This window comes from Dasypus novemcinctus, chromosome 5, assembly GCF_030445035.2.
Source record: "Dasypus novemcinctus isolate mDasNov1 chromosome 5, mDasNov1.1.hap2, whole genome shotgun sequence".
In the NCBI taxonomy this organism is placed as follows: Eukaryota; Metazoa; Chordata; class Mammalia; order Cingulata; family Dasypodidae; genus Dasypus; species Dasypus novemcinctus.
In genome coordinates this window covers 142,885,176-142,912,566 of record NC_080677.1, presented here as the reverse complement: position 1 = coordinate 142,912,566, position 27,391 = coordinate 142,885,176, and the positions used below count along the sequence as shown (strand labels likewise).

The following is a 27,391-nucleotide window of genomic DNA, read 5'->3' as shown; positions in this document are numbered from 1 at the left end:
TGACATTCTGATTAGTATGTGTTTTAGAATTGATCTATTTAGATTTATTAAGATTGTTGTATGTTGTGCTTCTTGGACATGGATATGTATGTCCTTCTCAATAGGATTGGGAAATTTTCTACCATTATTTCTTCAAATATTCCTTTTGCCCTCTTTCTCTTCTCTTCTTCTCTCGGACACCCATGGCACACATGTTTGCACATTTCTTGCCGTCATTTTGTTTCCTGAGTTCCTATTCAATTTTTTCCATCCCTTTCTTCATCCTTTCTTTTGTGTCTTAACTTTTGGAGGCCATGTCTTCAAGCTCACTAATCCTTTCTTTCTTTTTTTTTTTTAAAGATTTATTTTTTATTAATTTCTCTCCCCTCCCACCCACCATTGTCTGCTCTCTGTGTCTATTTGCTTTATGTTCTTCTGTGTCTACTTGCATTCTTGTCAGTGGCACCCAGAATCTTTGTCTCATTTTTGTTGCGTCAGCTCTCCGTGTATGCAGCGCCATTCCCGGGCAGGCTGTACTTTATTCACACTGGGCAGCTCTCCTTGCAGGGCGCACTCCTTGTGCATGGTGCTCCCCTATGGGAGGACACCCCTGCATGGCCTGGCACTCCTTGCATGCATCAGCACTGCACATGGGCCAGCTCATCACATGGGTCAGGAGGCCCTGCATTTGAGCCCTGGACTTCCCACGTGGTAGGCACATGCTCTGTCAGTTGGGCCACATCTGCTTCCCTATGTTTTATGTCTACAGAAGTGGAAGCTGTATTATTAAATGTTGATTCAATAAAGATATTTTTACATGAAACAAGGAAAATATGATCCAAGTTTGTTACTTCCTGGTAACTCGATTTAATCTACACATAGACCCAAGAAAACCCAGGCAGTGAATAAAAGTGAATAATTAGACTTTCTGTCAGATTTATAAAAGCTTGACTGCAACTTTTAACCATTTCATTTTTTTGATGATTACCTGAAATGAAATATATTGCAAGGTTGGGTAATGAAAAATCTGTATACTTAAATACAAAGAGTCTTAGAGAATTGAAATCTGCTGGCTTATAATATGATCCTGATTGAAATCCTTCCTGCCTCTGTTGACTCATGGATTACTGTGGTCACCATTTTTCTCAGAAAGAAGTTTTGATTTAATTTCAGCTTTCAGCCTAAAATGTCATGAGAGTTCAATTACATTACTATAAAAGTTGGAAGAGGCAACTTTATCCAGTAAACTGCTTTACCTATAACAAGCGCTATAGAGTTTCATTTAAAAAAATAATAAAACCCATGAAGTATGTGTTTATATGTATAATTTATTATATTACCAACTGTTCAAAAGTGTGGGTTTGAGCTCGGAAGGCTCCTAATAGGTAATCGATATCCATTTGCTTAAGATCAGCAAGGAAGTCATATAGAGGGCCCCCCATATAGCATCTACAATTTGCCTTAATCACCATATGAGTTTTCCCAAAGGATAGTTAAAATTCATGGTGTCTTTCCCTTGTTACCAAGTATTCCTCTGGGATACCTTTTCCCTGCTCATTCTTAGTTTATGTGTGCAGTTGTGTGCCTATGGAATGGACACTTATTTTAACATTGGCCAAAGCAAAACTCCACTGGAAGGTAAATCTGCTCAAGTCACACAATGTGTTCTAAAAATAAATACAATAGACTTCATCCCTAATTCCTCTACAGTGATATGTCTATTCTGAATGTCACTTGAGAGTGGATTGTTTGTTGTTTTGGGCCTCTGGAAAACGAATTCTTCATCCAAGACTAATTTTGTCTTAGTGGTTATAGAAAAGCCTTGCATTTTAGTTGGGGGTTGTTCCTGTTCTTTTTATCTGATCTGGGATTACAGCAGTAATATTAAGATGACCTAGGAAAAAAAGTTAGACATAAGAATGTTTTCATAAGACCCTGAAGGTATTTACTGATACTGAAGATGATACCTATCTTGTATAGTCCCAAACTGGTTATATAAAATAGTTTATGTCTGAGGCACCAGTGCCAATGCACATGCTGCAGTTGCCTTTCAAACCAGAAGAATGTGTGGTTACTGTGTATGTTATACCTTCTGGTTCCTTCACCAAACATGCCTAGTGCAACTTCCTTCCTCCCAATCAATCACATCCTGAACTCCAATGTGTAAATCCAACATTGCATGTCTTGTGCATAACTATTTTAAAGGATCTTATTTTGTGTACCAAATATATCAAAGTAGTATACATTGCCATGTAATGTAAAAAAAAAAATCTACCTATTACAATGCAACCAACTGTTCAAGTGTCGTACCTCAAAAATGTCAAATAAACCATAAAGAACGGGAAAAAAAAAGAAAAGCCTTGCATTTGGGACTCTGGTTTATAATGTTGGGTAGTGTTCAAAATTGTTATGAGCTTAGAAATGGAATATTTGCCTTCCTTAGGTACTCTTTTTCCAGACCTACTACTATACTTGTTGCTATGTTGAAATCTGGTAACTCTTATTCTTCTAGATCCAGGAACCCTTCTGTTTTCCCCCAGGGTGATTTAAGCAGCCTTTCTTTCTCCCTATTCTCTTTTTATTCTATATATCCTTCTGCCTAAGTACTTACAGATATTATAATTATTTGCTTAAGTCTCTGAATTTCCCACTAGATTGAAAGCTCCTTGAGGGCAGAAATCATGTTTAGTCCTTTTTTTATTTTTAAAGATTTATTTATTTATTTCTCTCCCCTTCTTCCCCCCTCCCCACCCCAGTTGTCTGTTCTTTGTGTCTGTTTGTTGCGTGTTCTTTGTCCACTTCTGTTGTCAGTGGCACGGGAATCTGTGTTTCTTTATGTTGCATCATCTTGCTGCATTAGCTCTCCGTATGTGCAGCGCCATTCCTGGGCAGGCTGAACTTTCTTTCGCACTGGGCGGCTCTCCTTAATGAGGCGCACTCCTTGCACATGGGGCTCCCCTATGCGGGGACAGCCCTGCGTGGCAGGGCACTCCTTGCACGCATCAGCACTGTGCATGGGCCGGCTCCGCACAGGTCAAGGAGGCCCAGGGTTTGAACCGCGAATCTCCCATGTGGTAGGCAGACACCCAATCCACTGGGCCAGGTCCTCTTCCCTTTTTTTAAAAATAATAATAATAATTTTTTTCTCTCCTCTTCTCCTCCCTTTCCTCCCCCCCCAGTTGTCTGCTCTCTCTGTCCATTCACTGTGTGTTCTTCTGCTTCTGCTTATATATTCTTGTCAGTGGCACCAGGAATCTGTCTCTTTTTTTGCATCATTTTCCTCTGTCAGCTCTCTGTGTGTGCGGCGCCACTCCTGGGCAGGCTGCACTTTCTTCACACTGGGCGGCTCTCCTTACAGGGCGTGCTCCTTGCGCATGGGGCACCCCTATGTGGGGGACACCCCTGTGTGGCATGACACTCCTTGCACACATCAGCACTATGCGTGGGCCAGCTCATCACACGGGTCAGGATGCCCTGGGTTTGGACCCTGGACCTCCCATGTGGTAGGCATATGCTCTATCCGTTGAGCAAAATCTGCTTCCCCATGTTTATTCTTCTTTATATCCCTGGCAGCTAACATAATGCCTGGTATATAACAAGCACTTAATTAATGTAATTTGCAGAACTGAGCTGAAGAACTAATCTCAAGCTACAAATAATGGTTTGCACAGAACAGGGGCTCAGTAAAGGTTTTGTTTTATTTGCTGTGCTTGAGTATGTGGGTCATTTTGATAGGATTTGACTAATGCTTGATCCAGGATGATAGGAAGCTATAGGAAATATTTCTTAAATCCAGTCTAATTTTCCTTTAAACAAATATCGTGGCTTTAAAAGCAAGCTAAAGAGACCTACTTGTGTTTTACATTTTAGACCAACTTTACATTACCCTGGATAAATTCAGTATAATACCCATGATGAAATCATCTTTGGGGCACAACTTATAAAAATGATACATTGTTTTTACAGTGAAAGGATCCCTCCTTATGGCACACATCCCCACAAACCAATTTTTCCATCTCTTTTGGCATTTGGCTGAATTTTCTTGAGTAGTACAATATTCTGCCCTGGTTCTCATTCACAGTTTATCTCTGTATGAAATGCTACTTCAGATTAATTATGAAATGCTTTTAAAGCCCTGTGAGACTTGGTGAAGTTTTCTGTGCTGCTTTTATTCTCCTTTTCCTCTTAGGTTTGATTGACTAGAAAGCTTTTACAAGAAAATCAATTTTATTTACTATATTTTATAGTATTTAAAAATAGTTCACATTACATACTGACCATAGTAGGAATGCTCTTGGGATTGGGAATGGCAGACATAGGAAACTCTTTAGTGTAACATTGTTTATGCGATAGGGGTGAGAATTGGGCTTTGATGCCTTCAAATGGCACGGGGTAGGTATAAGAAGGCCTGTGATCTAATTCCGATTCTAACTTATGAAATCTTAAGCAAATCCTTGAACTCCTCTGAGTTTCCATTTCCTAACCAATTAGATGGGTAATTATTAATTCAACATTTATCATTGTTTGGCCATCTATTGTATAATAGGTATTGTGTTGGACCTTTGAGATGTAAAATGAACATGAAGATACAGTTCCTACTTAAGAAAGGTGAACATGGATGGTAATATCTTTCCCAACTACTTTATAGGTTGTTGTACAGGTCATAATATTCCTTTATGTAATAAGCTGCTATTCAAATGTCAGTTAATCACCATTTCAGTTGCTAATGTGATTAGCCTTTAGAGCACCAAAAAGTTTTCAGTCTGGGAAACGGACTTTGGCCCAGTGGTTAGGGCGTCCGTCTACCATATGGGAGGTCCGCGGTTCAAACCCCGGGCCTCCTTGACCTGTGTGGAGCTGGCTATGCGCAGTGCTGATGCGCGCAAGGAGTGCCGTGCCACGCAAGGGTGTCCCCCGCGTGGGGGAGCCCCACACGCAAGGAGTACACCCCTGAGGAAAGCCGCCCAGCGTGAAAAAAAAAAAGAAAGTGCAGCCTGCCCAGGAATGGCGCCGCCCACACTTCCCGTGCCGCTGACGACAACAGAAGCGGACAAAGAAACAAGACGCAACAAATAGACACCAAGAACAGACAATCAGGGGAGGGGGGGGAAATTAAATAAATAAATAAATCTTTAAAAAAAAAAAAAAAAAAGTTTTCAGTCTGGTTTACTCATTGAATGCAGAAAGATTAAGAAACCATAAGCAGCCTACTTTTCTCCTAACAAACATCATATCCCAAGACTGGCTACAACTGCCCCAGGTCCTCAAAAGTCTTTGGGCATTGGGTGTTAGGCACTGTGGCATTTTAATGTCAGCTTTGTTGTTTTACAGATGTCTCATGCAGCCACCAGTGCCTTTTGCCGTTCCATTAAGTTGCAGTGTGAGCTTTATCCCTCTAGAGAAGTGGCTATTTGTTTGGATCCTTACTGTGGACTTGGATTTGTCCTCTGGTGCCTCTGCAGGTAAGAATTCTCTTTAATATCTTTAAAATAAAAGAAAAATCATATGCCCTCATTTTCCAGACCATTTACAAGAATATGCTATTGTCTTTGACCCAGTCAGTTGGCTGTGAGGACCACCGCCTTCAGGAGAAGGAGTGGCCAGCAGATGAAGGGCAAAATGCTTGCCTCCTGTACTTCTCCCTCTTGGCCCGGCTCTTAGGGATAGAGTGGGTATACCTTTGTGGTGGTCCAGTTTCTACTGCATCTGGAAAAATTAGTCTCATTCAAGTTTTGATGAAGCTTTGATGAAACCTACAGAGACAACACCCTTCTGGGCATTTGTCTGTTGCTAATCCATATTTTATAAGATCAAAAGATTTTCATTATTCCTGGCCTAGAATTTGTATTGAATAAATGGGCATTCCAGGCATCATCCTCCTTCAGACTTCTCACTGTGGAGGAAGGCTTTCAGCTGAAAGAAGTGCAGGAATGAGCTCCATGAGGACTGAGATGATCTATTTGGTCCATTATCTATTGCTGACAGCCAGCTTGGTGCCTAGTTCATAACAAGTACTCAGCAAGTACTTATGTAATGGATATTTTTTCCTGATTATGCTTATAATTTATGTTGATGGTAGACATTTTAGAAAATCCAAAATAATATAAGGGGAAAATAAAGGTATCAATAATCATATTTACCCAGCAATACCAAATACACACCCACTATTTTCATTGTGGTATATAGTCTTTCAGAGTTTATTTTGTGATGTATTATACTATTTTTTAACTTTTCAGACACACATAAGTATATGAAGAATGCTTTAATTAATACACACCCATCATCCAGCCTCAACAAATATCAACATTTTGCTTTTATTTCTCCCCCTCCACTTTTTATTTTTATGAGTGATTATACCCATAAGTATTAAAGTATGCATTTAAGTATAAATATATGAAAACAAATATTCATATATTTATAAAAATAGGATGCTTTCATATGAAATTGTTTACAGTTTTTTCTTAATTTATTATGAGTCTTTAATCAGTCTCCTAAAGCAATTTTTAATGTATTCTTAATATTCAGTGGTATTAAATTGAATTGAAATCTAATCCTAATTTTTTTAAGAACACTGACATTCTAATTAGGACAAGTAAGCTTTTTGAGAAATCAAGCAGAATGGAATAAGTAAAATATTGTAATTATTTTAATCTCAATCCAAAATGGAATAGTACTTTGAGTAATTATTGAGAGAAATAATTCAGAATATTCCATTTTAGCATTAGAGCCAAAATCACCTTAAATGTATTTGGCCAACCTAATAGGAATGCCAGAAACCAGTTCTGAACTACTGACTTTTTAGGATTATTGTCTGTGTTTTATTTGACAGCGTGTACTGATAAAGCAAAAGCCAGCAAATATAACAAATGCTGCTTCTGCAGGCTTATCAAGCATAATATTACATGAAATCAACAGTGAAGGGAAGCAGACTTGGCCCAATAGATAGGGCGTCCGCCTACCACATGGGAGGTCCATGGTTCAAACCCCAGGCCTCCTTGACCCGTGTGGAGCTGGCCGATGCACAGTGCTGATGCACACAAAGAGTGCTGTGCCACGCAGAGGTACCCCCGCGTAGGGGAGCCCCACATGCAAGGAATGTGCCCCATAAGGAGAGCTGCGCAGCGCAAAAGAAAGTGCAGGCTGCCCAAGAATGGCGCCACACACACTGAGAGCTGGCACAGCAAGATGACATAACAAAAAGAAACAGAGTCCCGGTGCCACTGATAAGGATAGAAGCGGACACAGAAGAACACACAATGAATGGACCCAGAGAGCAGAACAACTGTGTGTGTGGGGCAGGGAGAAATAAAAAATAAATACATCTTTAAAACAAAAAACAGTGAAGGTACTTGTTGGAAGGAAAAAAGTTTTTAATGTGAACCACTATTAGTAGTAAAGGTTCTTTGAAGAGATTGTCCAGAGAAGATTGTGAGGAATCTTTATTGATCTTCTTTCCTATAACTTCATTCAGGAGTCACAAAATTATACTAATCTGTTGATTGCTCTTGCAATACTAAAATATATCTAAATCTATGTATCTATATATCTATATATATAAAACAGCTGTAAACCACCCTGTGTTCAAAAATCCTGTGCAGGAATAGATCCCAATGGACTTACTTCACAAAAAACTCAAGACTTTGGTCTTAACATGCACCATCACTCATAAAGGCAAAAATAACATCAATTCCCCTTTCCCATGCAATTCAGGTTCAGGATAGAGTGAAGCATGAGATGCTACTGGGGCACACAATTTAAGGAGACACACTCAGTGTGTCTTACAAGTAAGTGCCCAAGAAGAATGAGAAGGGTTATGCTAGGGGAACATCTCCAGGTAAGGAGACTTCACCCAAGCAAAGTAAAGAGAGAATCTTGATAGAAAACTGGCCCGGTGTTGAGGTTTCAAAGCCTGAGCAGGGTAAGAACAGTATCTGTACATGATGATGGCCCTGTGAGACTATCAGCACCCGAGAGTGTCCACACAGAGGGCAAGCTGAGGTAGGTGTTAAAGCCCAAGCAGAATGAAGAAGGTACAAGAGGCAGCCCACAATGAGGAACCAGAGCTCCTATAGGGGAGTAGGTGGCACTAGAGAAAGGAGAGTAATTTCATACCGGGGGATTGATTGATTGATCAGATAGGTATATATTTTAATAAAATTGAAAGTCAGTCTTCCACATATGTGAAGGGAGTAATAAATACAGAAAGAAAGAAAATTATTATCAATCCATTATATTGAATTGCAACTAGATGTCTTATTGTGAACCCATTTTTTAAATACATATATATTTTTTTAAAGATTTATTTATTTATTTATTTCTCTCCCCTTCCCCTCCACTCCAGTTGTCTGTTCCTGTGTCTATTTTCTGTGTCTTTGTCCACTTCTGTTGTCATCAGCAGCACGGGAATCTGTGTTGGTTTTTTTTATTGATTTTGTAAAAATATTACATTAAAACTGTGTTTCTTTTTGCTGCATCATCTTGTACATATTGACAGATTTAGAAATATTAATGTAAATATGGTTTGTATGAATGAATGAATATATAATATATTCATTAATGCTGTCCACTGAAAGGAACTTGGAGCAGCCATATCCCAATAGCAGTGAACACCCTCACACCCATATATTGGCTTCTAAATACCATTTTCCTCTAAAATGAACTAGGGTTACATCAAGAAATGACTGCTTTCAGGCCTGGGACAGGGAATATACAAGATAAGTCCGGAACATCTTTTTGTGCTAGAAAGCAAGTAAGTACTCAAAGAAGGTTAGAGACATCTCAGAAGGACAGAGGAACTGTGTGTGTAGAGGTTCTTACAGACCACGTTGCAGATAATTTGGGCATCAGGATAAATAATGATTTTAACAGATTGCAGAACTTTGAATAAAACAGAAAATCATCAATCTATTCAGATACATATAAATGAATACATTGAAAGTTTGAGGATCAGCCATATAAATAGTGGCTACCCATGAAATAGTTATTACTTATAAAGGGGGCAAGAGCAACTTTACAGTAGAAAAGCTTTAGTCAAATAATCAATAGGAAGGTTGACAGTAATGGGATACATTGAAATGGTGCATTACCTGTAGGTTGCAATGAGTAAAACACATGACTTCTCTGCTATTCTTGGCCAAAGATGCATAATACAAATCTAATTATGCAGAAACTTCAAGCACAACCAAACTCAGGGACAGTCGAAATCACTTCTGTAATCATCATATATGTCAGGTGAGAAAGCCACAGAATAATTTGGAAACTGTTCCAGACAGGAAACTAAAAGGCCTGTCAGGTTAAATGCAGTGTGACTTTAAACTGGATCCTTTTGCTGTAAAATATATAATTGGGACAACTGGTGAAACCTGATAAGATCTGAAGCTTAGGTCATAGAAATATATCAATTAAGTTTCACATTTTAATGGTTTAGTTGGCTTATGGAGGAAAATGTACTTGTTTGTTGGAAATACACCCTAAAGTCCTTGGAATAGATGGGGCATCAGGTCAATGACTTGCCCTCTAGTGATTCAAAGGAGGAAAAAAGTTATTTTTACTCTCCTTGCAACTTTCCTGCAATTTTGTGATTCAGATAGTAGTTTTATCTTTATCCTAAAGCTCCCTTTGGTCACAAATTAGGATATTTATTTATTTATGTGGAGGTAATGGAGACACTCAACCACTCAGCTACACCCATTTTCAAATTAGGATATTTAAATGGCATTGTTTTAAAATGATTTAAGATCATGCATACTTTTAAACAGCATGCTATAGTCCATATTCATGTATTAGAAGATTCAATGTTAAGATGGCAGTTTTCCCCTAATTGGTCAAAAGAGTTAATGCATTCCCTACCAGAATATCAGCAGACTTTATTTTTTGCAGAAATTGACAACATAACTCTAAAACGTACGTCGAAATGCAAAGGGTCAAGAAGAGTCAAAACAATTTTGATAAAGAACAGATTTGGAGGACTCAACATTTCCCAATTTCAAAAATTATTACAAAGCTGCAGTAACCAAGACAGTGTGATACTGGCATAAAAACTGGATTATATGTCATTGAAACAGAATTCACGGTCCAGAAATTAAGCCTTATGAATATGTTCAGTTGATTGTCAACGAAGGTACCAAGGCAATTCAATGGGGGAAAGAATAGTCTTTGAAACAAATGGTGCTGGGACAATTGGATATCAACATGCAAAAGGACACATATAAATCCTTACCTTATATATATAAATTAATTCAAAGTGGATCATAGACTTAAATATAAGAGCAAAAGTATAAAACATTTAGAAAATATACAAACAGCCAATAAGCACATGAAAGGGTGCTCAGTAGTCACTAGGGGGGGAAAATTCTCTAGAGGAGAGGTGACTGCATCAGGATGGCAGAATGAATTGCTCCAGGGCACCAGCCCACAGAAGCTTTATGCAACAAGCAAGAACTAGCAGAACCATCTTTTTCAAAGCTCCAGAAAACAGTTAAAATTTGCAGTAACATGGGAAGCAGCTGTGGCTCAAGTGATTGAGCTCCTGCTTACCACACAGGAGGCTCTAGGTTCGGTTCCCAGTGCCTCCTGGAGAAGACAAGACAGCAAACTGGCACAACAAGATGATGCAACCAACAAAGAGATACAACGAACCGGGGAGGTGAGGTGACTCAAGCAATTGAGCATTTCTCTTCCACATGGGAGGTCCCAGGTTTGGTTTCCAGTGCCTCCTAAAGAGAAGACAAGCAGACACAGGAAGCACACAACAAATGGAGACAGCATGTACAAACACCTGGGGGGTTGGAATAAATAAATAAAAATCTCTTAAAAAAAAAAAGTTGCTGTAACTAGGTGAACACTTATTCATTAAAAATGGTAGGATCTTGGGAAGTGGATGTGACTCAAGGGATTGGGTTCGATCCCTGGGGCCTTCTGGTTTAAAAAAAACAAAACATGCCTGTGTGGCAAGGTGGTGATGCAACAAAAGGGAGGTGAAGGGGAGAGTTAAAGTGAAGCTCAATAGAAATCAGAAACTGAGGTAATGCAAGTGACAGGGAACCTCTCTCCACATCAGAGGTCCACAGGATCAAATCCCAGTGAATCCTGGAGGAGAAAAAGAGAAGACAAAAAGAGAAATAGACACAAAAGATCACACAGTGAATGGACACAGCAAAAAAAAAGGGGGGGGAGGGGAGTAATGGTAGAATCTTTTGGTGCCCTTGCTTATTCTTCCGCATCCCCATACCAGCTCAGCATGGAGATAACCTGTGTGGGTCCCTGGTCCGAGTTCTGAATGGAGCAGAATAACCGTCATGCATGTCCTAAGGTACATGCACATCTGGGCTAGTCTGTGGGAAACCTGAAGGACTGAACCAGGATACTCATCAAGGGTTCTCTACCCCAGCATTTGCTCTGTGTGTAGAGGCGGCTCAACAGAGCTCTCCACAAAACACTGGGAGAACCAATATCGGCTGCCTGGGGCAAAGGATTGCCAACTGTAGAATATACAGTATAATGCCTGGGACCAGTCAGAAACAATTTCTATGGGGAAGGGAACATTCAGATCCATGTAAATGGGAATTCCTACGGCCACATACATATCAAGGACAAGATGCATATTACGTAAGATCAGAGAGGACCTTATATTTTCACCTCAGGAAAACTCTAAAGGAGAGCAATCACAGATTAACTTGCAAAGACTGGGAAAGGTGTTTTCTTTATTTTTGTTCCTGTCATTCAAGGAAACTTCTCATAATACCATCTGGATACAAAGTTAAGGAACAGTAGTCTCACTGTCTAAATTTCAGAGATAACACATTAAAATATACATTTTATATCTGGCAAAATTCCCGGTTATAAGGGTTTTTTTTTTACCACAAGACCAGCCCTACAAGAAATGGTAAAAGGAGTTCTTCACATTGACAGGAAAGGACACAATAGATATAAACCACATGAAGAAATAAAGATCTCTGGTAAAGGTAACAACATGTGGGGTAAATATAGATGTCAGTATTACTGTGTTTTTGGTTTCTAACTCCACTTCCTACAGAATCTAAAATGCAAGTGCTTAAAAAGTCATGATAAATCAGTGGTTTTGTACTGATAGGGTATAAGTAATTTGTGACAAGAAATACATAAAAGTCAGGGATGGTTGAGTGGGGTATAGGAATATAGTTTGTATAAGCCAATTAAGTCGGCATCAAACCAAAGGAGATTATTCTAGATTTAGGATGTTAAATTTAAGCCTCATGGTAAACATAAAAAAATACTAAAAAATATGGACAGAACAAAATGAGAAAGGATTATAAAGGATTAATTACAAAAGATCAACTAAATAAAAAAGAAGACAGGTGAACCGAGAGACAAAAAGTATAAGGTTTACAAAAACCAAAGAGTAGGGAAGTGGATGTGGCTCAGCTATTAGAGCGTCCACCTACCATATGGGAGGGTCCAGGGTTCGAACCCAGGGCCTCCTGACCTATGTGGTGAGCTGGCCCACGTGCAGAGCTGCTGCACTCAAGGAGTACTGTGCCACACAGGCGCCCCCGCATAGGGGTGCTTCATGCACAAGGATTGCACCCTGCAAGGAGAGCCGCCCCGCGTGAAAAAAGAGCAGCCCACCCAGAAGTGTCGCCACACCTGGAGAGCTAATGCAGCAAGATGACATAACAAAAAAGAGACACAATTTCCCGGTGCCACCAACGGTGCAAGTGGACACACAAGAACACACAGCGAGTGGACACAGAGCAGACAGTGGGCGGGAGGGGGAGGGGAGTGGGAGGGAAAGAACTATCTTTTAAAAAAAAGATTTGAAGTTGGGCATTGTGAGTACTCCAATTTAAAACAAAAACAAAACACCAACGAGCAAATGGCAGAAGTCCTGAATTATTAGTAGCTATTTTAAATGTGAATGGTCTAAACACTCCAGTCAAAAGGTAAAGATTGGCAGAATGGATTTTAAAACAGCCCAATTTTATGCTGTTTAGAAGCAACTCACCTTAAATTTACATGCAAGGATGGGGAAAAAAGCATCATGCAAATAGTAACCAGAAGGCAATAGGGTATATTAGTATCAGACAAAAATGACTTTAAGTTAAAAAAAAGTTACAAGGGACAAAGTACTATAAAGTGATTAAAGGGTCAATTTGTCCCTTTAGAACATCTAGAACATCTGCCTAGAACATCTAGGCAGAAAAACAAAGAAATAAAGGTCTTCAACAATAATATATAAACTTACTAACCTGGAAGAATATATAGAAGACTTTATCCAACAGCAGAATACACATTCCTCTCCAGTGCACACAGGTCATTTTCTAGAATAGACCATATGCTGTCACAAAACAAGTCTCAATATATTTTAAGGGAAGCAGACTTGGTCCAGCGGTTAAGGCGCCCATCTACCACATGGGAGGTCCGTGGTTCAAGCCCTGGGCCTCCTTGACCCATGTGGAGCTGGCCCACGCACGGTTCTGATGCGCACAAGGAGTGCCCTGCCACGCAGGGATGTCCCCCACATAGGGGAGCCCCACGCACAAGGAGTGCACCCCATAAGGAGAGCCACCCAGCGCGAAAGAAAGTTCAGCCTGCCCAGGAATGGCGCAGGAATACGGAGAATTGACACAACAAGATGACGCAACAAAAAGAGACACAGATTCCCATGCCGCTGACAACAACAGAAGCGGACAAAGAAGAACATGCAGCAAAATGGACACAGAACAGACAACTCGAGGGGGGAGAAATAAAAATCTTTTTTAAAATATACATATATAAATATTTTTTAAAAGCTTGAAATCATATGAACAGTTGTCTGACCAAATTCGAATCAGGCTAGAAATCAGTGACAAAAGGAGAACTGGAAAATTCACAGATAATGTGGAAATTAAATAATACAATCTTAAGTAACCAAAGGGTCAAAGAAATCATATGCAGAATTACGAAGTATCTTGGGAAAAATGCAAATGAGAACAAAGCCTGCCAATTTGTTTTTTTTTAAGATTTTTTTCTCTCCCTTTCCCCCGCCGCCCTGGTTGTCTATTCTCTGTGTCCTTTCACTGTGTGTTCTTCTGTGTCCACTTCTATTCTTGTCAGCGGCACCAGGAATCCATGTCTCTTTTTGTTGCGTCATCTTGCTGCATCAGCTCTCCATGAGTGTGGCACCACTCTTGGGCAGGCTGTACTTTCTTTCGCACTGGGTGGCTCTCCTTATGGAGCGCACTCCTTGTGCATGGGGCTCCCCTACGCGGGGGACACCCCTGCGTGGCACGGCACTCCTTGCACATGTGAGCACTGCACGTGGGCCAGCTCCACATGGGTCAAGGAGGCCCTGGGTTTGAACGTCGACCTCCCATGTGGTAGGCGGATGCTCCATCCATTGAGCCAAGGCCGCTTCCTAAAGCCTGCCAATATTTAGGGGATACTGCAAAGGCAATGCTCAGAGGAAAATGTATAACTCTGAATGCTTGCATTAAAAAAGAAGAAAAATCCCAAATCAGTAACCTAATTGTGCACACCTGGAGAAATTAGAAAAAGAAATAGAAATTAAAAGAGAGTGAGTAGGAGGAGGAAGTAATAAAAATTGGAGTAGAGATAAATAGAAAAATAATGGAGTCAGTGAAATTGAAAATTTGTTCTTACAAAGTTGACAAACATTTAGCTAGACTGATGGAAGAGAAAAGATGCAAATAACACATCAGAAATGAAAGGGGGAACGTGATGAATGACCTCATGAAATAAAAAGGATTATAAGAGGATATTATGAATAATTATGTGGCAACAAATTAGGTAACCCTCTTGAAATTGACAAATTCCTAGAAACACACAAATAACCTAAACTGACTCAAGAAGAAATACAAAATCACAGAAAACCAATAACAAGTGAAGAGATTGAATCAGTAGTCAAAAACCTCCCAGCAAAGAAAAGCCCAGGACTAGATGGCTTTACTCATGAATTTTACCACACATTCCAAGAATTAACATCAATCCTGCTCAGACATTTCCAAAACAAATTGAAGAGGAGGGAGCACTTTTTAACCATTTTGTGAGGCTATCAACCTCATACCAAAGACAGATAGATCCTGCAAGAAAAGAAAATTATAATCCAATATCCCTTTTGAATATACATGTGAAAATTCTAAACAGTGGACCAGGTATAGCTCAGTGGTTGAGCACATGCTTTGCACATACAAGATCCTGCGTTCAATCTCTGGTATGTCCAAAAACAAAAAAAAAAGTCAAGAAAACACTAGTAAATCATCTCCAGCTGTATATTAAAAGGATTATACACCATGCTCAAGTAGGATTTATCCCAGGAATGCAGGGCTAGTTCAACATAATAAAATCTATCACATGTAATATACTATGTTAATCAAATGAAAGAAGATAAAAATCTCAGTTGATGAAGAAAAGGCATTTGACAAAATCAATCATCCCTTCTTGATAAAAATGCTCAGAAAATTAGGAATTGAAAACTTCCTAATCAGGATAAAGTGCATATTTGAAAAACCCATAGTTAACCTTATATTCATTGGTGAAAGACTGAAAGCTTTCCCCCTAAGGTCAGAAACAAGCAAGGATGCCCACTGTCACCATTGGAAGTGCTAGCCAGAGCAATTAGACAAGAAAAAGGAATTAAAAGGATCTAAACTGGAAAGGAAAAAGTAAAACTATGCCTAATCCCTTCACACAAAGTATCTTTTCACACTGACATGATCCAATATATATAAAATCCTTAAGAATCTACAAGAAAACTGCTAGAACTAATAAAGTTACCAAAGTTACAGGGTACAAGATCAATACGTAAAAATCAGTGTTTTTATATACCAGCAATGAACACTCTGAAAAGGAAATCAAGAAAATTTCTGCTACAGTAGCACCTAAAAGAGTTACTACTTGTATCAGGAAAACTATAAATCATTACTCAAAGAAATTAAGACATGAATAGATGAGAAATAGTCCATGTTCATGGGTTGGAAGACTTTGTCATTAAGATGTCATTATCACCCAAAGCAATTTGCAAATTTCATGCAGTCCCAAGCAAAATTCCATCAGCCTGCTTCATAGAAATGGAAAAGCTAATCATCAAATTTATCTGAAAGGACAAGGGACCCTAAATAGCTAGAACTATCTTGAACAATAAGAATACTATTAGGGAACTCACACTTCCCAATTTTAAAACTTACTACAAAGCAACAGTAGTCAAAACAGTGTGGTACTGTCATAAGGATAGATGTATAAATCTGTGGGATAGAATTGAGAGTACAGTAATAAACCCTCAAATCTATGGCCAATTGACTCTTGATAAGAGTCCCAAGTCCACTGAATGGGGAAAGAATAGCCTCTTCAATAATTGGTGCTGGGGGAAGCAGATTTGGCTCAACTGATAGAGCGTCTGCCTACCATATGGGAGGTCCAGGGTTCAAACCCAGGGCCTCCTGACCCATGTGGTGAGCTGGCCCACACACAGTGCTGATGTGTACAAGGAGTGCCGTGCCATAAGGGGTGTCCCCTGTGTAGGAGAGCTCCACACGCAAGGAGTGTGCCCTATGCAAAGAAAGCGCAGACTGCCCAGGAGTGGTGCCACACACACGGAGAGCTGACGAAGCAAGATGATGCAACAAAAAGAGACATTCGTGGTGCTGCTGACAAGAATGCAAAGAGACAGAAGAACACACAGTGAATGGACACAGAGAGCAGACAACGGCGGGTTGGAAGGGGAGAGAAAAAGTAATAACTGGTGCCGGGAAACTAGGTATGCATAAGCAAAAGAATGAAAATGGGTCCCTAAGCCACACCGAAAGATAAGAGCTAAAACTATAAAATATTCACTAGAGAAATGGAAATTAAAACCACAGTGAGATACTACTTCACGCTCTTGAGACTGGCTATAACCAAAAAGACAACTAATATCATCTGGGATATGGGAAAATTGTAATTCTCCTAAGTGTATGATAAGGCTAAATGGTGAAGCCACACTTTGGCATGTTCTTAAAAATTAAACATAAATTGAGCATATGATCCAGCAATTGTATTCTTAGGCACCTAATCAAGAGAAATAAAACTATTTGTTCACACAAGGACCCAATATAAATGATCACAGCAGCCATAGTTAAAAATAAGGAAGCAAATCAAATGCTTACCAACTGGTGAGTGGATTTTTAAAAAATCATATCCATACAAAGGAAAACTGCTACACGAAAGAACTTCAGAAACATGCTAGGTGAAAGAAGCCAGCTCAAAAGGCCACATGTTATATGGTTGTATTTATTTGATACCAAATAGATGAAGTGTCCAGAAAAAGTCAATCTAACGAGACAAATTAATGATTGGCTATGTCTAAGGTTCAAAGTGGGATTGACTGCAAATGGATACAAGGGATCTCTCTGGGGAGATGGAAATGTTCTAGAACTGAATTGTGGTGATAGTTGTAGAACTCTGTGAATTTACAAAAAATCACATGCACATATAGGTGAATTTTATGATATGTAAATTATACCTAAATAAAATTGTTAGAAACAGTAGAATCACTGGAGTGTACTGTATAACTGGGCTACAGGCAAATCTAGTTAAGGCTGAGCCAGATGATACTAACTTGGTGATGCATATCATGCTGAGCAGTGTGGCTATCTTTTTTAGAGTGCCTAAGTTGTTTGTATATATATATATTTTTTTTAAGATTTATTTTTTATTTGTTTCTCCCCCCATTCCCCCACCCCAGTTGTCTGTTCTGTGTCCATTTGTTGCGTGTTCTTCTTTTGTCCGCTTCTGTTGTCAGCGGCATGGGAATCTGTGTTTCTTTTTGTTGTGTGATCTTGCTTTGTCAGCTCTCCGTGTGTGTGGCGCCGTTCCTGGGCAGGCTGCACTTTCTTTTGAGCTGGGCAGGTCTCCTTATGGGGCGCACTCCTTGCGCGTGGGGCTCCCCTATGTGGGGGGCACCACTGTGTGGCACGGCACTCCTTGCGCGCATCAGCACTGCGCGCTGGCCAGCTCTACACGGGGCAAGGAGGACCAGGGTTTGAACCGCGGACCTCCCATGTGGTAGACGGACACCCTATCCACTGGGCCAAGTCCGCTTCCCTGTATATTTTAAGTTAATCTGAAATAATTGAATTGCAAATGTGCATATTTATGTTAAATGCCAAGCTTTCTTTCTAATCATTTCGTTCTTTTTGATATTAAGATTCAAACTAGAATAGTTCAGGTTCTAAAAATTCTAAGAAATTTTTAAGTATTATTAATCCCTTATTAAGCAGATTTGTTTTGTTCATTGGAGTAGATATAGCCATTGTCAAGAAATCAATATTGGGTACTAAGTGCAGCAAATAATCAACATTTATTAGATAAAGTGAAGAAATGGCAAGTAGAAAATTCATGAGTTGGGTTTTTTATTTTATTTCTGTTATCAAGATTTATTCGTTTTTATTTGTGTTAACTTCCTCCATATTTGTTGTTGAAGGATTGAGGTAAAACTATATTTACTCTTCATAAATATGCTTAAAATGCTTAGTCTTGCATTTCACATTGTAGAACCAGGTCCCTTTTTGTACTAACAATTCTAATCAAGCAAATCCTTAAATCTGACTTATTTTCTTGAGAGCTGTGGGTCTGAATCTCCTTTGATTTTTACAAAGTAAAAATTTTACAAAGTAAAATGCTGGGATCAATATGGAAATGATATTGTCATAAATTAAGAAGAAAATCATCATAAGGTTTTACCTGCAGTTTGATTCTCTAAAACTTGGGTCTCAAATATCATTAGGCATGTGTGATACCTGGAGTTGAAAATATAAAAGTCTTTGGTGGGAAAGAGTAGCTGTTTAAATCTGAGCTGCAATGAAGATGATACAAAGCAATCTAATTAAGATAATATTGTTAATTCTGCTTTTTGACCTGGGTTGAATAACATTTGATGTTAACAAAACATTGTTTTCCATCATTTCTCAAAGTGACAGAATACGTAATGTTTCCTTATGGATTATTATGATTTACCAGATGCATAATACAAAGGCTTTTTCAGTCTTGGGCTCTAATCTAGTTTATCGTTCTTTTTATTTTTTGGCTCTGAGATTCTTCTCTTCAGGTCAATTCAGCAGAGATAAATTTTCACTGTTTTTATTTGTGCTTATTTAATAATTCTGCCTTGAGGCTTTTATTCGAAGTTAAGATGCCATCTAATAAGAAAATGTCTAATTCGAAGTCACACCCTAGATAGAACTTCGAGGCTAAACCTGAAGCAGTGAATTTTAAGTAACCCAGAAAGCAAGACTGAAAGAACTGTGGCCTGCAGTACCTAAATGAAATAACCCCAGTTTCCAGTGAAGTCAGTAGGTTGTTAGCATTATTAAAGTGGCTGCCCACCTCTAGGAAAAAGGCTGGTATGCCACCATCATGAAAAGATCTTAGCAGGGGATAGGAGAGTATTATTGTGTGTGTTTCTTAGCTGTATTAACCCCTGGGAATAAGATTGGAGGTTTCCAGAAATGGTCAGTAGGGCCTCTGGGGAGGTGGGAACTCATAGTTTGGCCCCTTAGAGTTATTGCTCCTAGCTAAGGAGATATGTTTGGTTTGGTTTGGTTTGGTTTCAGACCCCAAGTGTATAATTCTTTGAAAGTTATTTTGAGAATAATATATGTCTCAAAAGAAAACAAGACATTTTAGTAAGTTTATCATGTGCTGATTTTCTGAACTAGAAGGAAACTGATTTTAAAGAATTTCAGTCCTGCATACAAGAACTTGTAGATAAAAGTTTTTTTACAGAATGCAAGGACTGGACTAGATTTGCATAGAAATTTTATTCGATAGAATATTAATTGTAATAAGTAGCTGTTAGAACAGGAAGTGTTTTTTGTTATGCACATATATTATTTTATTTGCCACTATTGAATAATATTTATAATATAAAGTATGTTTAAATAATGACTTAATTTTCTAAGGACAAATATAAGTGAAAAAAAATGACAGTTTTGAGCATTATAATTATTGGATTAAATTTTACTAATTTTAAAAATTGAATATAAATTGGCTCTTAAGAAATGTATTCCTTATATCCTACAATGCAGTTTTTAAAAAAAAATACTTAGATTACTTAAATGTTACGTGAAAAATGTAGGAGATTCCCATATGCCCCCTTCTTTCCCCCTCCCAAACTTTCCCACATGAACAATATCCTTCAATAGTGTGGTACATTTGTTGAAAATTTTTTTCTTTTAAGATTTATTTTTATTTATTTTTCTCCCCTTCCTCTCCCCCCCAGTTGTCTGCTGTATCCATTTGCTGTGTATACTTCTATGTCCACTTGTATTCTTGTCATTGGCACTGGCAATCTGAATCTTTGTCTCTTTTTGTTGTGTCATCTTGCTACGTCAGCTCTCTGTGTGTGTGACACCACTCCTGGGTGAGGCTTCACTTTATTCACATAGGGCAGCTCTCCTTACAGGGCGCACTCCTTACATACGTGGGGAACACCGCTGCGTGGCACAGCACTCCTTGCGTGCATCAGCACTGCACGTGGGCCAGCTCCACACAGGTCAAGGAGGCCCTGGGTTTGAACCCTGGACCTCCAATGTGGTAGGCAGACGCTCTATCCATCAAATCTGCTTCCCCATTTGTTAAAATTAATGAACACATGTTGGAGAATTGCCACTAAGTGTGGCTTATAGTTTACATTATAATTTAAACTCTCTCCCACATGTTTTTGTAAGTTATGACAAGATATGTAATGGCCTGTATCTGTCACTGCGACATCATTCAGGACAATTCCAATGCCCTGAAAATGCCACGATGTTACACCTTTTTTTTTTTTTTTTTTATGATACTTAGATTACATAAAAGTTACATAAAAAACATAGGGGATTCCCACACGCCCCTCCTCCCACATTTTCCCATGTTAACATTAGTGTGGTAGATTTACACATTTTGGAGCATTGCCACTAAGCAGGGATTAAAGTTTACATTGTAGTTTACACTCTCTCCCTCCCAATGCTGTAGATTATGGCAAGAAATATTATGGCCTGTATCTGTTGTTGTAGTGTCATTCAGGACAATTCCCAAGTCCCAGAAATGCCCCCATATTACACCTGTTTCTCCCTCTCCCTGGCGTGTAAAACCTCCAGTGGCCGCTGCCTCCACATCAATGATATGATTTCTTCCATTGCTAGAATCACAGTAAGTCTATAGTAGAATAAAGTAGTCTACTTTAGTCCATAGTTCATTACCCAATTCTGTGAGGATTATGGGATAGTGATGTCTACTCCTCCTCTAATTGAGAGGGGCTGCAATCCATTAGGGCTGGTAGATGGGACTCTCTTGCTTGCAGTTGTAGAGTCTCTCAGTTCCTTGGTATGATAGTTGTCCATCATCACCTCCTTGTTAGTTGTCCTGGGTGAGATCAAACTGGAGAGTAGGTGTTACAACTCTGTTGAGATTTGGGGCCCAGCTGGCGTATGGACAGCCCAAAGATTTAAGTCTCTTGGATGTTTTTGTTGTATTAGTCAGCCAAAGGGGTGCTGATGCAAAATACCAGAAATCGGTTGGTTTTTATAAAAGGTCTTTATTTGGGGTAGGAGCTTACAGATACCAGGCCATAAAGCATAAGTTAATTCCCTCACCAATGTCTATTTTCACATGTTGGAGCAAGATGGCTGCTGGTTCCTGCAAGGGTTCAGGCTTCCTGGGTTCCTCTCTTCCCGGGGCTTGCTTCTCTTTCCTCTGTGTGCTTACTTCCTGGTCCTCCAGCTTAAGGCTTCAGCATCAATCTCCAACATCAAAACCCCTCAACTCTGTCCTTTACCATGCCTTTTACCTGCAAGTCCCCACCCACCAACGGGTGGGTACTCAATGCCCTACTGATGCAAGAGGTTTACATGAAGTAATCATCACATAAACCTCTGAATCCAATATAATCTCATGCCCAGAGGAAAGAACCAGTTTACAAGCATAATCCAATATTTCTTTTCATCGGTAATAACTGCTGCAGATGTACACCTACCAACTCTAGTACTAATTTCAGATTCAGATAGAACAACAGAAGAGCCATGTGTAGGGAAACCACAACTGAGTCCACCTCTGTCACCCTGGGGAGCATAAATTCCAAAGTAGGGCCCACTGGCAGGGTGCTAAACTCCTGAGCTATCTGCCCTTATTATAGTATCTGGATGTCTCCAGAACCCTCAGGAACCCTGCTATTTGAGGCAATATTTACTGTGGCAGTCAATGAGATCCTGCTGAGACGTGTATAAGCCTAACCTCTGGAATGACCTCCTGGCTCACTTTGAAATCTCTTAGCCACATAAACTCATTTGTCTTTACCTTTTCCCCCTTTTGGTCAATGTCTTTTTCCAGTTGCATTGCTAGTTGGTGCTTGGTAGTAGTCCCTCTGTGCCAAGGAGGCTCACCTCTGGGGTCATGTCCTGTACTCAGGGAAAGGTAATGTATTTATATGCTGAGTTTGGCGTAGAGGCCACATTTGAGCACAGGGAGGCTCCCAGGAGGGAACTTTTGGGCACCCTATAATACTAGGCTAAGTTTCAATTTCAAGGGTAAAGGTTTGTAAGCACAGTCCTCAACATCAAGTGCCGGTCAATGGACCATCCTCCTTCCCTCAGGGGATTCTCGTTATTCCATTAGAGAATGTGACAGAGCTCCCCAGGATGGGAACTCAACATTCCTTCAGTTAGTGTGTGAATCTCCACCCACCACTGCAATACCTCATGAACATTTGAACACATTTATATGCCTTATATGTATGCTCAGATGAGCTTCCTCCCATGTATCCCCCATCACTGCAACCCTGCCCCAGTGATCCTCCCCTGCCACAGTTGTAACCCTTCTGTGACCCAGAACTTCTTAAAAAATGAAGCCAATAAAATAGCCAAACATACCCAATAAAAAAATGAAATAATAATGCTAGTTTTAGAAATAAGAAATAAAATACAATTTTTAAAAAATAATAGAAATTTGAGATAATAGAAAATAATGAAAAAGTATTAAAGATTTTTTTTTGACATTTTGCCTTTCATCCCTGTAAGAGCTGTTGTTCTATATGTACGGTGACATTTTCTTCTCTTTATCTCCCCAGTGTCTTTTTTCATTTTGTCTTCAAAGTTTTAGGTTACAGAAAAGTCACATACTGAATACAGGGGACTCCCATATACCCAACATCCTCCTCCTTGTCCCCCTTCCCCTATTAATAGCATTTTATATGTGAATGGTACGTTTATTACACCTGTTGCACAATTATTGAAACATAGCTGTTAACCATGGTCAATGGTTTAGATTATGGTTTACATTTTGGACCATACACTTTTATAAATTTTGATGTAATTTAACGTGGCCTGAATCCATCATAGCAAGATCATGTAGAACATTTCCTTTGCTCCCAAAATGTCTTCTGTTCCATCTATTCCTCCCTCTCCCTTCCCTTGGGACCCATGGCAACCAGCAGGCTTTACTCCTTGAAGGACAAGACAATTTGAATAATTTTGATACTTCATAAAGGTTTACATAATGATTATAGAAACCCCTTACTGTGTATTTCCATAGGTCTCCATCGGAATGTGTAGTTTTGTAAGTATGTGCCTAGCAAAACTTTAATAGTAACAATTTCAAAGGAAATTAAAAGTTTTGGACTTAATCCTTTTACTTGGTTCTTAAGAATGGTCCATTTATAATCAACTGTATCTCTAAGTTCTTTAAAGTTCATCTATCCTAAATATAAAACCAGTTTCTATTCTAAATCTCGTTTGTACTTTAAATACAGAGGTCTTTTTTCATTATCAAAGTTACTTAGAAGGATTGTTTAGTTAAAACTCCAAAATTCTCCTGATAAACTCCCCACTGAAAGAATGAGTCGTAGGGAGCAGATGTGGCCCATGCAGTTGGGCACCTGCCTCCCACATGGGAGGTCCTGGGTTTGGTTCCTAGGGCCTCTTAAAGAAAATGAGTGGACACAAGGATCAGATATTGAGTGGAAACAATGAGCAGACAGACAAGGGAGACATCTCTGAGGGGGAGGGAAATGTAGGGGAGTCGAAATTTTTTTTAAATTAGTTCCAACATGAACATGAAGTATCCTTCCTAGATTAATATTTATATTTTTATCCCAACACATTGGGCAATCTGCTGTTGTCTGGTATTTTAATATATATATTCTGTTAGAGAACCTAAAATAATTACCAACTTTTGGCATTCTATGCTGTAAGAAACGTGTGTTTGAATGTTTTAAAAAATAGGAATTTGTGGTTGTGTGGGTATAGGTGTGTGTGTGCATTCTATAAAAATGAATAAGCATGTCCTAAAAAAATGATACATGGGGCAGAAAAAAATCCCTTATCCCACTATCCTCGCCCAACCAATTTTAGTATTTTAAGTATTTCTTCTCTGCAGTTGTTAATATATAGTTATACTATAATTTATATGATGTTCCATTATCTTGCTTTCTTCATTTAAGGTTTAGAATGGAAGTTTTAAACATATATCTTGGATATGAGTTTTGATGGTATCTGTCTTTGTTTTTTTTTTTTTAAGATTTATTTTTTATTTATTTAATTCCCCTCCCCTCCCCCGGTTGTCTGTTTTCTGTGTCTTTTTGCTGCATCTTGTTTCTTTGTCCGCTTTTGTTGTCGTCAGTGGCACGGGAAGTGTGGGCGGCGCCATTCCTCGACAGGCTGCTCCCTCCTTCGCGCTGGGCGGCTCTCCCTATGGGTGCACTCCTTGCGCGTGGGGCTCCCTTACGCGGGGGACACCCCTGTGTGGCAGGGCACTCCTTGCGCGCATCAGCACTGCGCATGGGCCCGCTCCACACGGGTCAAGGAGGCCCGGGGCTTGAACCGCGGACCTCCCATATGGTAGACGGGCGCCCCAACCACTGGGCCAAAGTCGGTTTCCCGGTATCTGTCTTTAGAACCCATGTTAGTACACATCTAGCAATAAATTCCTTTCATTAGTCTAAAAAGGTATATTGTGGGTTTTTTGTTTTTTGTTTTTTTATCCACCTCTTGTCGCTTGCTTTCTGTCCTGTGTCCATTTGCTGCGTGTTCTTCCGTGTCTGCTTGTCTCCTTTTGTTGCATCATCTTGCTGTACCAGCTCTCCACAGGTGTGGGCCAGCTTGCCTTCACAACCCAGGGCCTCCTATATGGTAGACAAGAGCTCAGCTGGTTGAGTCACATCCTCTTCCCTAGTATATTGTTTTTTATAAATTGTCCATTGAAAAAGCAAGTGATTTTTCATTCTAAAACAAAAAGGATTCTCTTGGAAGAAATTAATGAGATGGAGTTAGGAGTCCAACTGGTTTATTGGGAAAGGGGGGCAGGCCACACATGTGAAAGATAAAAGGCAGGGAAGCAGAGTTGCAAAGAATGCCTCAAAACTTCATGCATACCTGCCAGTCTTGACTAACCAAAAAGGAAGCTTTAAGCAAAGACTGCAAGTTGGAGGAGTCCTGCTTTGGGCAGAAGTGGTCAGGCCTGGTACCCCTGCCTTTGCTGGGGGCTGTCCACCAGCTCAGATGCCAAGCCTGAAGCTGTTAACAGTTGGAGGTGGGCAGCTCATCACAGGCTTTGCAGCTAAACAGCAGGTTTTCTCTTGGAGGGACTGAAGGGACTTGTTAATGGACGCCAGTGACTTAAGGTAGTTTTAAAATGTTATTTAGTTATTTTACTCCTCTTAATGCATCCAAAGGGTACGTACATTGTTTGTACGTGGTGAACTTAGTTTGAGAACCTTCTTTGAAAGCTATTGCTTGTAATTTTCACTTTGCTCAGCTGGTAAAAGGAAGGGTGTGCTAAACCTCAGGATTTCCTTGAATTGCTACTGTACTGTGGTTTCCTAGAGTTAATGGAGTTGGCTGTTTTTTCTTTTTTTCTAAAAATCACAACTCCGACTCTGTATTTTACTCACCCCTTAAATACAGAAGAGGGCCCATCCTTTTTAAATGGGACTTTTGTTACTCTTCTAAACAACAGTGACAGCATGTGTGTCCTTTGAGATGCTTTTAACAGGTTTAATACAGCCTGTGCCTAAATACTGCCCAGTGTAGGATTGTTTAAGTAAAGTGGAAATGCTTAATTTTTACTTATTCTGATAGTACTTAAAAGGAGATCAGAATATTAAAAGGATATCATACTTATTCTGATGGTTAATACTTAAAAGGAGATAAAAATTTAAGGAAACAATTTCATTAATTTTTTACTCAATTGGTTTCTCTTCTATACAGTTTTTTAAAATTTTAAATGATTGGCCACATTAAAGATTTGGATTTAGTATCATAACATAGCAGCCAATGAAGCCTAATTTTGATTCATTTATGAATTTTTTTTGTAACTAGAAAACCCTTTTACCTAAATGTTAGAAGGGATTTTTTGGCATATTTTATTATAATCCATTATAATCCAACATCAGTTGGTATTTAATAAACCCAAAAACTGTAAAACATTAGTAATGCATTTTGGTCAAATAATTCATTATTTTTAATCTGTACTTGGCCTTCATCAATTGATTAATTAAAACGTGTAAGTCTTTCATCTTTTTTCCCTCATTTCCCTAAATAGGCTGTCTAGTGTAAAGGAAATAAAGAATGATTTGATTTTTCTTAGTTCTTCTATTTGGTGATTTGCTCGGATTATTTTGAAGTAAAATTCCAAAGTTAAAATGAAAATTGAATACCTAATTTCCTTTGTCATAATTTACTTCCTTTTACACTGAATGTCAGTTATTTAAATTAGGGGGGAGGCAAACATTTTCTTAAATGGCCATTTAGAAAATATCGTAGACTTGGAAACCATCCTGTCTGTGTCACAACTACTCGACTCGTTTGTAGAATCAAAGCAGCCAGTGGACAATATGTAAACAAATGGGCAGTGGCTGTATTCCAGTAAAACTTTTATTTAGAAAAACAGGCAGCATCTGTAGTTTGCCATCTCCTAGTCTAACTTCCAGATATTTGTACCAAAATTCTTGTGTTTCCTACTTTGAAAGAGTCCACTTTGTCAATGTAGCAGCTTTGAGAGAAACCCGTATCCCAGCTTTTAGATGTTTTAAACAGGTACACAAAATATAATTCTTTATTAAAATTCATAAAATACTTTTGTGCTTTTCAGAATGTTTTCATAAACATTATTTCATTTTATATTTACAAACATCTATTAATGGAATTGGTGTTTTTGTCCCCATTTTAAAAATGAAAACAACTGTGACTGGCTCTCAAAGTTCTCCCATTTCTGGGCGGCAGACTTGGCCCAGTGGTTTGGGCATCCGTCTACCACTTGGGAGGTCCGTGGTTCAAACCCTGGGCCTCCTTGACCCTTTGTGTGGAGCTGGCCCATGAGCAGTGCTGATGCGTGCAAGGAGTGCCCTGCCACGCAGGGGTGTCCCTGTGCGGGGGAGCGCCACGTGCAAGGAGTGCTCCCCTTAAGGAGAGCCGCCCAGCACAAAAGA

At 39.3% G+C, this 27,391-nt stretch overlaps 1 protein-coding gene across 4 annotated transcripts in view; it reads left to right on the top strand.

The window, feature by feature from the left end:
- Window positions 1-27,391, top strand: part of DIP2C (disco interacting protein 2 homolog C) — a 534,437-nt gene that overhangs the window by 437,938 nt on the left and 69,108 nt on the right. For all 4 annotated transcript variants that reach the window (XM_004454050.4, XM_004454048.4, XM_004454049.4 and 1 more), the window contains one exon: window positions 5,311-5,441. In XM_004454050.4, coding sequence (XP_004454107.1) covers window positions 5,311-5,441 — 131 coding nt within the window. The remainder of the gene's footprint in view (window positions 1-5,310; window positions 5,442-27,391) is intronic.